This window comes from Apteryx rowi, unplaced genomic scaffold, assembly GCF_003343035.1.
Source record: "Apteryx rowi isolate R43461 unplaced genomic scaffold, aptRow1 scaffold_90, whole genome shotgun sequence".
Taxonomy (NCBI): Eukaryota; Metazoa; Chordata; class Aves; order Apterygiformes; family Apterygidae; genus Apteryx; species Apteryx rowi.
In genome coordinates, this window is record NW_020451205.1 from 792,386 (window position 1) to 808,180 (window position 15,795).

The 15,795-nt window shown below is 36.2% G+C and overlaps 1 protein-coding gene across 4 annotated transcripts in view; it reads left to right on the forward strand.

Annotated features, from left to right (window-relative positions):
• Window positions 1-15,795, forward strand: part of GABRB2 (gamma-aminobutyric acid type A receptor beta2 subunit) — a 174,369-nt gene that overhangs the window by 57,016 nt on the left and 101,558 nt on the right. For 3 of the 4 annotated variants that reach the window (XM_026091354.1, XM_026091356.1, XM_026091357.1), the window contains exon 6: window positions 6,196-6,416. In XM_026091354.1, coding sequence (XP_025947139.1) covers window positions 6,196-6,416 — 221 coding nt within the window. Of the gene's footprint in view, window positions 1-2,703; window positions 2,713-6,195; window positions 6,417-15,795 lie in introns of those variants that run through there. The other variant, XM_026091358.1, reaches the window with a different exon arrangement.

Below are 15,795 nucleotides of genomic sequence, written 5' to 3' on the forward strand. Positions count from 1 at the left end.
GACCATGTTTGATTAGTTGTGAGATGAGAATTTCTGGTAAATAATTCTAGAACGGTTATTGCAGAATAAATGATGGGCTTATATGTTGGAATCTCTCTCTTTTTAGAAAAATCATAGACTTCAGATCATACAATTCCCATCTTATCAGCTAAATTTTATGAGACACAATTACTAGAATTTTTTTGTGGACTTGAAGCCGACTTGAGATAGACCATAAGAGTTCAGCTTGAACTCTGTGCAAGGTTCTTGATGTTGGCTGAACATTCATTGTGGTTTATTTTTGAAGTAAAGATCTATAGAATGTGAAAACTACTTTTTTGAAAAGGCATATACCAGAATTTGTTTTGACATTTCCTTGGTATCACCTATTCTTAAAAAGCCATTCTTTCAACAAAGTAGCTCCTTCTGTTTTTATGTAAGTCATTTTGTGGTCTCTCCAGTGTTAATAGAGCACACTTTTCATGTTAATTTTCTTAATGTCAGCATGAGATAGGTAGTTTTGAATGAAACATATTCTAATGGTTGGTTTTAAAGGAAATGAGGATTGAAAGGATTTCCAGTAACCAGCACTCAAGAAAAGACATAACTTTTGAAATAAATCCATTGAAGCTTCTGTAGCTTGAAGTGCTTTGTTTTGGGTTGTTTTCTGCGCGATTTGAGTAGTGAAACATGCTGTGTGCTTCCGAGTGCAGGAACTGCACTCTTCATTGGTAATTTCATTTGAGTCTGAGGTGGGAGTAGAATTATAATTGATTCTTTTCTTAGCTATATAACTTTTAATATATTAAAATATATTTTGCAGTGTGTGTGTATATATTTCTAATATATTTACATAAGTGGCACTTAAGTATGTCATTGATAGACATGTTTTTAAGTATACACATAAATATAGCATTCTGGCAAAATCTTCAGGTTAAAACATCTGTACTGGGAAGTGTAGTAAAGCATGTTTTTACATGTTAGGGATAAGAAAGGAAATAGGAAAGCTATGAGAGTGGGCTTAAGTCAAAGCAGAAAAGAATTTTCCGTTTGTTACTAATGAGTAGAAATAAATAGGTTATTCAACTCCCGCTGCTGTATGTTGCATTTATAATATACAAAAAGTTCCTTATACTTATTTATTTTTCTTCTCTTAAATGTCTTGATTTTAGTATTTCCAAAGTGTTTGAGCAGCTGTGCTATATACAAGAGCTAGCATATGTTTTTAAGTGATACTGTGAATCAGTCCTGTTTTGTTTAATGTAGAAGAAAAAGGGCTACATTTTAAATGTTGTTATGCTCAAATTAGAATATCCTCATGCTTTGAAAGAAATTACATCTGGCTCCCTCTTTTGCATTAGACTTGCACTGTCATTGTGAACATTTGTGAAGTTTATTTCACTTTCTGCCCTAGGTCTTTTTCAGCTGTAGAAAGCGGGCCAGCAGTATACAGTTCACAGTTATTGGCCCATGAATGGGTCTAGCTAAGGCCTGTGTTCTAATTTTTTAGCTAAAAATAGATGCAAAGCATGTAATTCTGTTTTGGTTTAAGAAAAGTTTTAGTGGAGAGCGTTAATGAGATGAGAGAATACAGGTATGAGTGTCAGGTTTTAGACTGCTTTTTCCAACTCAGTGTCGTCTTTTGGATCACTGAATTTTGATAGTCGTTAACTGCTAACTTGGCTGGTGGTAACAGATCTATTTATCTAAAGTGTAAATCTCCCAGTATGTATACATTTGCAGCAGCTAAAAGTTTTTCCAGACAACCACTGTGCAAAGGTAACACATGAACTCGGGGTAAAAGTTAATCATAAATATGCTAATAATAATACAACTGATCATTGAATTTTCATTCATATAAGAAAATTTACATTATAATTAACTTTGCTGCTCTTCTGTTCATCTTGTGGAATAAAGAGGAGAAAAATTAGATGTTGAACTTTTACTGGCGAGGAAAAGAGGAGAAATCTTTTTTTTTTTGACCAGGATGGAATGGGAGTACATATTCTGTTGCCTAAATTTTTGCATCTGTATAGAATCAAAACTTTTACTAAATGTAAATGTCTGTAAACAGTGGAATAATGAAAGCTGTACAAAATTTTACTATTTGTGTGTTTACAAAAAGAAAAAAAGAAGTATTTCTATATTTAAATAGAACCACATGCTTCTCCGCTCTCCTGGAGTCTAAAAATGCTGGGTTTTACTCCCTAATACCTTTGTCCGTACTAGGAAAACTCCGTACCACGTGTTTCAAGACTTCAGAGTAACTGATAAATGTGTCCCTTTATTTACATTTGTAAAGTGTTTCTTTGTATGCGTGTCTTGTGAATAGTCTGTGCATCCGTAATTTCTGCCTGGGTAATGGTATACACAGGCACGGTGAGCACAAGGTTTGGTTGCATGTTTCATTCAGCCCAATGTAATTACTGCCTTGTGCCAGGCTCTTCAAATGAACTGGCTTCTGTTTCATCTCCGTATTTATACTAGGCATCTAACCATCTCACCCTGGGAATTCAGCAGGCTGGTAGCTCCATCTTTCCAAGCGGCATCAGCCCTTACTAGCCACTTCAGTTCCTCCATTTCTTCACAGCCTTCCGTGTGCCTGTCTCGCTAAAGAGATAAGGTATTGGCGTGTTTGTTTTGATGACTGTCCTTAGAATAGAGGGAAATTCCCATATTTAATGCAAGATTAACAGACTTTTATTCTTTGCAGTATTGCTTCTAGGTAAGCGTGTTCTCAGTTGCGAAGTGTAAAGTGCCTTGGGATTACGTCAGTGACATTTGTAACTGTGTGGTGTCTTTCTGAACTCCTGTTTCATGTGGGAGTTTGAAAACAGATGTCTACCTCCTTATTGAGGAATAAATTGCAGCTTGAGTAATAAGTTTTCCTTCATTTTTAACTAATAACTTACGCTTTGAGATATGTAGCTTGGAACATCTTTTTTTTTTTAAAAAGAACAATTTCCAAGGGTGGTGAGGTCTTTCTAAAAACTATTCTTTTAAAATGTGCTATTTTGACCATCCAAAACTGCAGTCACATCTGAAAACTAGGGCCGTTTGATGACAAATGGTTTTAGCTGGAACAGCAGGCCTGTTCCTGGAACACAGCGTATTTGACTCTCAACTCCAGCACTGTGACTTGGCTTTCCCTTCAGCTGTACCAGAGCTCCAAATTTATGTAATTCATTTTTTAGGCACTGAACCATGCATATTTGGTTTTTTTCCTCCTCTTCCCCCCCCTTTTACTGAGGTATAAAGAGGGAAGTGTGTTCTATATATATTCTGTATATTAATACATTCAGATTATACTTTAGGAATGAAATCCAATATCCCAAGGACAATAGTGGAGCAATTGCTATGGCTCATCTAGTTTATGCTGTAATATGTTATTATAATGAAGACTAATACATTTTCTTACTGGCAATATGCGACTGAGTACCTGATTATGAAGTAAATACTGCAGTACAGTGATGAAGCACAAGAGTAAGATATGTAGTATGGGGCTTTCTTCATTGGTAGGTGGGATGCTCTTGAGAACAGAATCTAATCCTGGTTCTGGGGGAAAAAAATATATTCAGAACATTAACTGGTCAGCTTAAAATACTTAACAGGAAAATATATTTGGCAGTAAAATAATTGAAAAATTTGTTTTGTATTTGCCAACTTGCAGCCGTGCATTTCTGTTAATATTTGTGGCATCCTAGCAAAGCCGAGTACAGATCAGGCATATGTGCTTCCATCAGCAACCACAATGTTAGGACCAAGGTCTTAGCAGGCAAAGTTTATTAACCTTTAACTGCAGCAAATATGAAGACTGAAGGGACAGCATCACCGTTCTGTTTGTGTTGCAAAGGGGGAAATGCCATTATTGTCCTCAACTGGAACGTGCTTCTCCCAGCTTTAATGAAAAAAATGAAGAAGCATTTTGAAGCTCATGCATGTGGGCTTTTCTGGGGAAAGATGCATAAAAACTGAGAGTGTTTCCACAGAGGAAAACACACATCTCTGTAGAAAAACAGGTTATACTGGTTCGTCTCGGAGCACAATGATCTGCAGAAGAGGCAGAGTCCTCTCGTGTCCAGGTGCTGTGTCATTGCCTAGAGGACTCTGATGGAGTAAACAGCCATTCCTGTCTGGTTTTCAGAGGGGCTCCCTAATGCATGTTTTTAAGGGTGGACCATTTACATGTTCAGGTGAATAATTACACTGCACTAATTTATGTACAGTTTCTGTAATAAAGGAAAAACATGGTTGTCTAGTAACTCAGACTTTGGCAATAAAAGTGAAGTAACTGATTTTGATTTCCTTTTCAATTTGCCTTTGACTTTGGCCTGAATACACTCTGCTTAGCTTGTAGGCGTGCATAGGTTAGGACTGATTGCCCTAGGCTCTGTAAAATCAGTGGAGGCAGAGATGTATCTCCAGGGCTTGAAGTTAGCTATGATGAATCTTACCTCTTTGTGTAACTTTTGAGGTAACTTTTTCATGTAGCTTTTGTGAGATTTAGTGTTTGTCAAGTGCTTTGCTGTCCTGTGAAGAGAGGATGTTTAGAAATGTGATTTTTTTCTTTTTAAATTGCAGTAAGTTTTTGCAGGGGTGTTTTGAAAATGTAGGCAGCAAAACTGTAACTAGGAAAGAATTTTACTTTTGTGTTTTCTGAGAAATTATTTTTGACTGTTCTGTATAGAGTTCATGTGCCAAGAATTTAAATTTTTTAAAAAATGAAATTGCTCACAAAATACAGTTGTTGCAGACACCTTTGAAGTGTTTCAGTTGGAAAATTATCATGTTTCTTTGCCAGCTGTAATAAAAGCATACATTTTCGATAGTGGTTTCTTTCCTTCTTTACAGTATTCTAAAGGAATGAAGAAATACAAAGTGACTAATGAAAACCACTATTGCAGTTTATGAAATAAAATGTTCATATATTGCATGCTTTTCTCTGTATCTAATGCTAGATAATAGTTTGTGAGACATAGTCACCATAGCCAGTTATTTGGTCACAAGTGGGATTTCATGTTTCCAAGCGTCTTAGACTGATGCATAGATGTAGACTTTTATGCTGTAATAACATACTTTTGTGCATGTAATAACAGCTGAATCCTGAAGCTGTTCATAATCAAAGCAGCTTTTATTGACTGTCTCTGACAGCAAATTTTTTTTAAGTTTGGTTATCACTAATGAATGAAGATCATGTTAAATATGAATTCTCAACCGAAACACTGAGCCTTGTTTATGATTTTGTAAAAACAAAACAAAAATATAGCAAAACAAAATAGTAGTTTTAGATTAGTTTTTCTTTAAGTATTTCTTCACTATTGTTTTATAGCCCTTGACCAATTGTGATCAGATGTGCAACTGTGCTGTGTATTATTTGTGGAGTTGGTTAAAGGTTTAGTATAGGCTAATATATAATGAATATTCTACCTCTTTTTAACAGATCTTAATAATAATTTAAGTATATTGTCTAGTAAAGCACCCAAAGATCAAAACATCTCCAAAGTACTATTCATTAATGGCCTGCATCAACACACAGAAAGCCTGTAGTCTCCTAATAATGCAAATTTCTACTCAAATGCTTAATTGTGCACTCTGAAGTGTCCCACTGAAGTAACCAGAGTTACTTCATCCGTAAAATTAAGCATAAGACTAAGACTCTGTAGCACAGAAACCTAGGGGACTTCCCACTGATTTCAGTGCCCAGGGGAAAGTTAACAGACTCTTCAGAGATTTTCATTTAGAAAAGTGTTTAAATGGGTAGCTGCAGTTCTAAAGATATAAGGCCTGATCCAGAGCTGTTGCCTGCCATATAAAACACTACTGAATACAGTGGAGACCATGCAATAACACTGATTTCCAAATTTTCCTGTTTCCTAGAACTCACAAGCTTACACAGTATTATAGAAATTGCAAACTGTTAAGCACCTATATGTATCTGTCCTAGTTTTTTAAATACTGAAGCAAGAACAACTGAGCCATTCACAAAATATCGATACCCCGTCTGGTTTGTATTCTAATTTCTGTTATTGAGTATACACAAGTTTAGGATACACATACTGGGGGGGAAAAAAACCCCAAACCCCTACTTATGGAAGTTCTAAACTGAAATGTTTGCCTTTAAGAACAGTCACAATGAATAAGTATGTTTTTTGCACTTTTTGCATATGTATACTGTCTGTTTCAATGCAAACAATTTTTTTGTTTTTATAATCACAGGACTATACCTTGACAATGTACTTTCAGCAAGCATGGAGAGATAAGAGGCTGTCGTATAATGTAATACCTCTAAATCTTACTCTGGACAATAGAGTAGCAGATCAGCTATGGGTTCCTGATACCTATTTTCTGAATGACAAGAAGTCATTTGTACATGGTGTCACTGTGAAGAACAGAATGATCCGTTTGCATCCAGATGGGACAGTCCTTTATGGACTCAGGTCAGTATGAAACATTTCTAACTCTTCTGTAGTCTATTTTCAGTCTTTCAATCATGGCTTCAATTAAAACTTATTCTTTGCTTTTTTCTTCTTTTCCTTTCTTTTCTTCTTTTCCTTTTATTGCTGTTCATTCTAACTGATGATATGCCGGAAACAATTTCAACTTAAGTATTTTAAGAGCAGATAAAGGGTTTTTTTTTTAATAGATTTTGGAGATAAATTGCCATTTCTAGTGCAAAGCTATTTGTTTTAAAAACAGATAAGACTATAAATACTTTTAAAAATACACAATCTAGATTAAAAGTCATTTTTAGAACTGCTTCCTTAAAGGAATTGAAATAAATATTTAGTGAGGATTAGAGGGGGAGGCAAAAAGGAAAACCTCTATGACAGCTGAATTGATGGTTTATTCAAGTGCTTTTTTTGTAAATAATTTTTCATTGAACTTCAGATTGGTTTGTAGGTTACACTGATTAAAAAAAAAAAAATAGTTTTCCGATTTTTCGTTAACAAGAGATTTGACCTGAAATGTTTTTGCAGCTTAATATTGTCATTGTGTATGACCACAGGTAGAGAGGTGGCAATGTACATGTTTTTATTGACTGGACAAATCAACGGAAGAACCTCACCCTTGAGAAGGCTTGAAAAGTAGGGGGAAATGTCTGTTTGGCAGCCTTCATAGATGAAAATTCCTGTGAAAGGTGATTTAATTGCATTCCTGCAAAAGACAAGTTAATATGGTGTGAGTAGGTAACAAAATAGAAAACATCAGCTGGGTTAAGAAAACAATGGAAGAAAAAGTACTGTATAACTATTCTAATTTAGAACATCTGATATTTTCATATTGAGGAAAATATACAATAATAATTTTAGGGAATGCTATTTCTTAAAACATATATATTTTCCATTTTCAGTGGGATTTTTCTACTGTGTGCTTATATCAAGTGAAGGAGCATGCAATTTAACTTGGTTGCCTTCTACTCTGAAGGAGTGTGGCATGTGCTTATTTATTTAGTCATGGAACAAACATGCACTGTGAAGCTCACATCTAATTATGATAACCTGTTACTAATTAGTAGTCTTGAAAATGTTGGATGCCTTTAGTTTCTTATTGCATGCACACCTTGATATTATACGTGAAGTGTTTCTGGAAATCTCATCCTTACTATGAACTGCTTAGGTCAATGAGACACCTGAACAAACCTAACTCATCTTCATATATTTTAGTATGACTCAGGCTTAACACTTTTGGTGTTTTACTTAATTGTCATGTGCTGACCTGAAAGTGTCTGGGGTGATAAAGTTTAGCCACTCGCTTATGCCAGGAGGTGCCTTTCCCAGGACAGTAGAGGCTTCCAGCCCTTAAATGGAAAATCCCTTCTTCTTGCGACTGGAAGACACCAGACCACGAGGCTAGAGGCAGGCTCCAGCTGCCTGCTGTCTAGATGGCAGCAGGACAACTGGACCGTTTTGAAAATGGACTTAGTCGTCTTAGCTGCCTCAGTTGGTGTTAGCATAGCTTCCTTGTCTTGGGTGGAGCTAGTCCTCATTTTTATTGAGCATATAGTAAATCAGTTTTAGTATCTTTTATGATGTGACAAAGAAAAATCATGTATGGTTTTTAACTTGATGCTCTATTTAATGTAATTAGATGGAATGTTACTAATACTTTGAGTTTTTCTTTCTTTCTCAAAGTAAATCTTTAGAAAACTACAATCATAATATGGCATCCAAAATGTATCTAGAATATTATTCCAATTGTAGAAATGATGCACAGCCCAAAGTAAAGGTGTGTTAGAAGCATTTTTTTCTGGTTCAAGAGTTTTGAATGGGGAAGTAGCATCCTCGTATATCTAGCAATCTAGTATTTCTGATTATCGATATATTTGTGATTATTGATTCTTACATCCCTTTTAAGATTCTGCTTGGCACATTTTGAGTGCTCTGTTCACCCTGTGAGCTGTTAAAAGATGAATGAAGGACATGGATCCTGTCTTCGTTCCTTCGTCGCATTGGTGCGAATCGTAGACTGAGGGCTGTAGCAAGATGTCTGTCACCCCGTATCTTCCCCTACCTATTGCAAAGACGAGGGGGCTGCGACTGTGGTTGGCGCTGCTGCAGTTGCGTCCTTGGGGGAGAGCGCTGAGGGGTTTCCCAGGGAGGCAGCATGGTCTGGTCTTGCCTCCACGCGACCAGAACAGGAACCTAACGGCAAGAAAGGGTCCAGGTTTTATCCGTACGATATTCATAGAGTCCACTTTGTCTTCTAGGGCAAGAGTGAGCAAGTAGCTTCTAATCCTGGGAAATCTGTCAGGTTAAAGCTATCAGCTCTAGTAATAAAACAGTGATTATTCCTCCGTCATGAAACGGGTTCTTAGTGTTGTCAATTTAATAATAAATATCTTTATTTCGGTCATTGTACCTTTTGTTGTATTACAACCTGTGGGGATGGTCCCTGAGGTTATGTGCTGCTTTTAAAAAGATACACTTAAGGAACGGACACGGAAGATAGATCTTCACATGGCTTGCTGCTTCTCATAAATTTGCATATGTATATATCTATATATATGTGTGTGTATATATATACATTATATAGGTAGATATTTCTGTACACACACACACACACACAGAGTTTTCCTGAGTTTTGGAGGAAACATAACTTTTTTTTTTACTTGAAGAACAAAGTTGTTAAGGGTTTTTAAGGTTTTTTTCTGTAGCTTTTGTGACATCTTCAGGTTAGAAGAAAAATGAAAACATTCAAAGGCACAATAGGTAGTGGATCTGGATGAACAATTTTTTCTTTGGTCTCAATTATTTGGAAAAGTAAGTTTGAGAGAAATCTTGACTGCTGTGTACGTGTGTGTTTGTATTATAGCTGTATAAAACATAGTGTTAAACTGTTAGGGTAAGAAAGTGTTACAAAAGCTGTACTGTTATAACTTAAAGCGAGGAATACATGTAATCCCTTTTTCTTTCTCTCCCAGTCCCCAAGACTTCCATCTCCCTGTGCCTTTGGGATGTAGTCCAAGCCTAAAAAGGACTGCAGAGGGGACTGCCAACAGCAAGAGATAAACTTCAGTATCGAAATAGTTCTCTTGTAGTTGGATCATTATCCTCAGAAAATCCTTCTTGTAGGCCCTGCTTATTAATGATCCATGGGCAAATTTTCCTAATAAAATGCAGATGATCCTTCCTCCTCGGAAAGGCCTTCCTGGCTAAAATATGTCTTTCAAGCACTGGTGGATGGGTCCTGTTAGCAAACTTATACAGGAGTAACACCATAGAATTACAGTATTAGCCATATTCTGCTTTGTTATAATTCTAATGTTAAGGTTACAGTTTTATATCCCTTACATAGCTATTTCATCTAAATTAATTCACAGTTAATGTGATTAAAGTGCCTGTAATGGTGATATATTTAATATCTGCTTAATACTAATTTTCACATATCTTTTAAGAAATTGTAAATCACTACTGTTTAGAAAATCACTTTTGTTACTGCTGCATTAATTTACTTCTCATTTTGTTATGCATACTACTAAACTGAGATTCCTTTAAATATCAGTCTTGCATTCCTATTCTCTTGTCTCTCCATACATACGTATGCATGCGTGTACGTGTGTGTGTGTTTATATATATATACACACACACACATATATATAGGTATATACACGCATATGCTTCTGTGAATTCAAGTTCACTGACCTGGATTGCCATAAGTAAATGCATGGAACTGCAATTGGTTTTATATTACCCAAATGGTCCTAATTTAAAATGTGTGAATGTAGTTGTCCCCCATTCTTTTAAATTCCTACAGTTGAATTGCTGTTTTGGATATAGTGAATGACGATCCTTTGACATTGTTCATTGTTGTTTTTCCTGGTAGAACCCAAACGCGGTATGTGAACAGGTGCCCGTCAGATTCCGTTAGATTTAACATTGTTAAGGTAAATTTCAGGAAGGACTGGGAGGCAGTTTTGTAAGCACCTGGCTTATCCTGTCACTGAAGGAGAAGAGAGAGACAAAAATGGCTAGTAACGAATGTAGACATCTATACTGTAGTTATTATGTCCTCAAAGCCTGTCCTATTCACTGCTACAGGACAGTAGTTAAGGGCGTAACTGAATTTTGACCAATTGCTTACACAGAACGTGACATACTGGTTACTTTTAGTTTTAGTGGGACTTTTATTTCTGAGGGATACTTGCCAGCCATTTATGCTTTGAGAAAATAAAGGAAAGAGATTTTGTTTTTCCTTTTCATGTTACAGTATGGTATTTGCAAATATGATTGAACTTCTTTTCCTATTTAAAAAATGTTTTATTTCATTTTGCATCTGCAAGAAAATTATTCTTTGCTGCCGGACATGTCAAGACCAGGACATTCAATAGATGATACACTTAAATGAGCAAAATGAAAGGAAATTGCAATATACAGGCTTAAATTAAGAGTTGTCACAGTGAAAGTGATTGTCTATTGGTAGGTAAGACGATTTTCAGTAGGATGTTAGTGACTTTGGCAGGATGTATAGAGTAGTCCGGTAGACTTTGAGAGCCGAGATTCAAATCTAGGAAAGCTAACAAACAGTTTGCAGTAGGTTGAGCAAAGCTTAAACAAGATATTCAACCAGAACATAAGTCATGAAAAGATAAGGCTTTAGCTAAATTTCCATACATTAAAATATCAGATTTATATAATACAAATAACAGAAATAGCTGGTATGGTAGATAAGGTTTGTTGTTTCATAGATGTATGTATTTTTCCCTTGACTTTTGACACTAAATTTGTCTTAAAATGCATTTGCAATGACAGAAAATCGTGCCGTATTTTGACTCATTCTCTGCAGTTAAGGGCAACAATTGCTTCCCTGATTTTGCAGCCTGAGGAACTAGTTGAATTTTTACACATTTTCATGGTTTGAATGGAAGATTTGAGGAGTGGGACCAGTAAGACCCTGCTGTTGTTTGCCACTTTGTAACTGCCACTTCTTAGGTGTCTGCTTCCTAGGGTGGTCTTAATGGCACTCTTCTCTGCTGGAAGAGAGTATTTGGGTTTTATACGTGAGAATAAGGTGGAAGTGAGGTATAGTACACTAAGATTAAACATGGTTGAAGAAGGAGCTGAAGACAAAGATCTTTCTCATGGTTTTGCACCATTAATATTTTGGCTATTTTAGAGACTTCTGCTTTTGCATACATCTGAGGACTGTGAACAGTCCTCACAAATGAACTCTGGGACTACGGGTTGGTCGTTGAGGACTCTCATAATTGTACACAAAGAGTATGTTATACTTCTGTTCCCTCAGCAGACGAGATATGCCTTTTGCAACTGAAGTTTGTTTTATTTTTCCTGAAAAATGCAATATACCCAGAAGATGGTGACACTTCCATCCTTTTTAGCCGAAAGGAAGACAAAAAGAAGTAGAGCAGAGTAGTTTTGTCAGAAATGAAAGGCTTATTCCATTTGAAAGCACAACAGTTTTATTTGTAAAGACTTATTAAATAAGTTGGCAACCACAAGTTTCCAAGCCAACCAACAATAATTCCTATCTGACAAATATAACGTAGTCAAGCTTTATCGGATTTTTATAGCTGCTATTAAATTGGAGAATTATGTGTATAAGCATCTTGCTTTGTCCTCTCTTTATTTCTTGCTAAGAGCATTGAGTCATGTGAGTTCAAAATAGTCCTAGATGCTTGGATTTTGTATCGCCCCAGCTGTGCCTTCTACTGCCTGCTCACTTGCGCTTTTGGCTGTCTGGAAATTCACACTGTTGCAAATAAAATAGGTTCTCCTACATTATGCTCTATTGAAATAGCCTTAGGCATTTTCATTCTATTAACGGACTTGTTCAGCAATTTAGCTTCTCATATACAGCTTATTATCTACAAAATCTGATGGACAGTATAAAAATGGAATCCATTTCTAAATGCCTTTAGTTTTCAGAGGAACATACAAATTGAGGTGAATTGTTCATGCCAGACATTCTTCAATAAATTGTCCGATCTTATTTTGCTGCTTTTTACAACTGTTTTTTCCTGATAGTATGGATCTTTTTGATTAAAATATAAACATAATCTAATAATAAATTTCTAATTTTCAGTTAGAAATCCAGTACCCCATAATCTTTGGTACTAGCTGGAATTAAAATTATGCCTTTGGACTGTATACCCCCTTCAAATATCCCCATAATACCCAAACTTCCAATCTGGGGAAAGGAGGTTGTTTTGCAGGCTGTGTTCCTGAGCATGGTAGCGGTGTGGTGGGTCTGCTCTCCTGGTTACACCGTGCTGCTGCATCCCTGAGCTGTGCAGCCCTCCGTTCTGGCTGGAGTCTTCTCTAGGCTCGGAGAAAAGAAAGGAAATAAATCTTCTAATGAGGTACCCTGTAGTGACATAAAACCCCCTACTGTGAGACACTGCATTGTCACTCTAGTATATCAGCTGGAGCCCTGGTTGCCTCTTAAATAACATCTTGAAGTAGTGTTGCCCTTTGTAAAATTTTATAAACATCATAAGGATGTTGAAAGTGCCATTTCAGTGACACCACATCACCAGTAAATGCATAACGGGAATTTGAGAGCCCAAAATCACTGCATTTACTCTGTATAGTTACACTTACAAAATGAATACTCTGAAATTCCTGCTCATTGTTTACATGTTAAAAGCCTATTTGAAAATCGTGTTAACCATTTCTGACATTGGATCCTTTTACTGTCACTGTCCTAGTGATTCTGGCCCAGTGGAACGTCAAAAATATCAGTGTAATCAAAGATCATACAATGATACAAAAATTTAGGTTGGAGATGTTTTCTGGAATGCAGAGAATGTACAGGAAATAAAAGGTACAGTAGCTGTCTAAAGAACTTATATTGCCCTCAGTTACACATACCGGTTTTCTTAACTTTGGATATCACTACTTGCCATTCTTTGTATCTTGCATAAACCCATGACCCTGAAGTTTTTGCTATGGCGGTGAGGGCGTACGAAGCATTGCAAAGAGTATGTGAAAAGTACTGTGTTTGAGTGAGAATTGTTTGAACCTGAGAATCTCGGTACTGTGAACAAGCATTTCCATTATGCTAACTGGGAAATACATGTGGTAACTTCTTGTGCTAAAGCTTGTGCTCATAGGTGCAATTACTGATCTCTCAGTTGCCAGCACTTGCTGAAGTTAATTCACAGTCTGGCACGGTTTTATTTTGGTTTGCATGAGAAACCTTGAGGTAAATTGGATTTTTGTGTCCAAATTGTAGAGGCTGTTAGGATATACATATGCATTCATAAGAACCATTAAATCTTGCGTATGGGTGTTTAAAGCAGGAAACTTTTGAAAACAGGCAGAAATAATTGCAAGTGTAAAAGTATAACCTCAGGCTCAAAGTGAAGTTATGCATCTGCTGTGAAGACTAAAACTTTGAATTCCCTAAGAAAGCTGCACATTTATGTAGAATTGTGGGTACAAAGCATCATAGGAGCTAACAGTTCCCGCAGCATCCCAGAGTTCGAGTGGAGAGGCAGCGTTACCATCCCAGTCTTCTTATCTGAAAAACTAGTGCAAGGCAAGTCAGATGCCCGCTCTTGTTTTGCACAGTGAATTAGATCCAGCATATAAGGAAAGGAGTTTGAGTTTCTTGAATCCCAGCACCTTCCTTAAGTGAGTTAATTCTAGTTTTAAGGTTAACTAAACAAGGTATTGGCTCTCCTTGTACATTTATACGGGCCAGATTTGTTTTCCTTACTCATGCAAACAGGTCTATTGAAGGTCCCGAGGAATTCACCGCAGAACAACTACTGCTGTTATTTCTAATGATCTACAAGCCAAAGCCCCGGACTCCCTTTGTGACATGAAACAAATCATGCAACTCCTCTGCCTCAGTTCCATATATTAAATTGGAATAGTAAAACCTGCCTTCTCACAGGGGTGCTGTGAAGATTAATTAATTAGTTTGTAAAGCGCTTTGATCCCCCAAACCACTACATAAGTGCCAGGCATTATTATGAAGAATTATAAAATGCCAGCCTTCATATGCACCTTGGGATAGCAGTTTTATAGATACAAATCTGTGCCATTCTCAGAATCGCACTGTTCCACTTTTCCTGTGTAAGCACATTCAGAAAATGAGCCAATTTTAGGAAAGATGCAATTTTTGGAATAAAGAGGACATCACTGGTTGTCATAAATATCTTTTTCAATTAAGGACTTGTAGATTAAAGATGCATTTTGCTGTAGGATTTGGAATGGTATTATTTCAGAACACCTCCATCTGCAGCAGGAGGGAATGTAGCTGGATTTTAAGTACCTCCCCTATCTGAAAGAAAACAAAGGTATCTTTCTACCTAAGTTCCTTTATTAGATCTGAAGTATTGGATAAGTATTCAAGAGGGTCTCTTGCTTTTATTTTATACAAAGTGGCTGTTAAATCATTAGTATGTGAATAATTAATTCAATTAAGCTTAATAAGGAAGAAGCTTTAAGTCGCAGGAATCTCTCCCATTAAGGGCCCTATTACCCAAGATTATTACATTGCAATGAAGTGAAAAAAAATTCTGAGTTTTACTGCCTAACAGACAAACTGTGGCATTTACTCTATATTAGCAAGAAAAACTCCATCAGCTATAGAACCATGTAATGGGTTATAAGTTGCTCTAAGGTTATTACATACATTTATTCCAAAAACAGATAGAGGTCATCAAATGCACAAACTTGAATTGAAATTTAAGTATTAGCATAATTTAGAACTACAGCAACGTAAATCTATTTAGTCTCCCTTCTGTGATGTTTTTTATCATATCATTTTAGCTGGTAGTTGGTGATCCTGACAATGGAAATTTTCATATAGGAAGGATATATGTAAAATATTATTGCAGAATGCTCTAGTAAAGGTTCAACTAATGAGATGGGTGTTAAGGGTCTGTATAATGTTGCTGCACATTTGTATAAATACATAAGTTATATATTTGGTATATATCTACAGTTTATGTGTACATATATAAAGTTTTATTTGCACATACTGCTTTTTTTGTGTAAAATCTGGAAAAAATCTGAGATAGACGACAAGCTGGCTTAGAGTCTGAGAGCACTTTATGAGTGAAGTTTTAAGGCCTTGCATGTGTAAGAAAAAAAATTTATGAGGCGTTTGGAATTAACAAAGCCTCTTTCATTTCCCGTTGCTGTCGGTCACAATTAGACAGTCGCTCCTAGCTGTTCTTTTCATTGTATAGATGAGGCTTTTCTCTTGCGCTTTTATGAACATTATCAGGAGAGGTTGTTGGATGCTACTTCTTAAATAAAATGAACTTTTTTCCCACCATGTGTTAAGATGCTAGTACTTGGGGTTATTTTTCATTCCAATTAAATATCTAGTTTTAGTGGTATT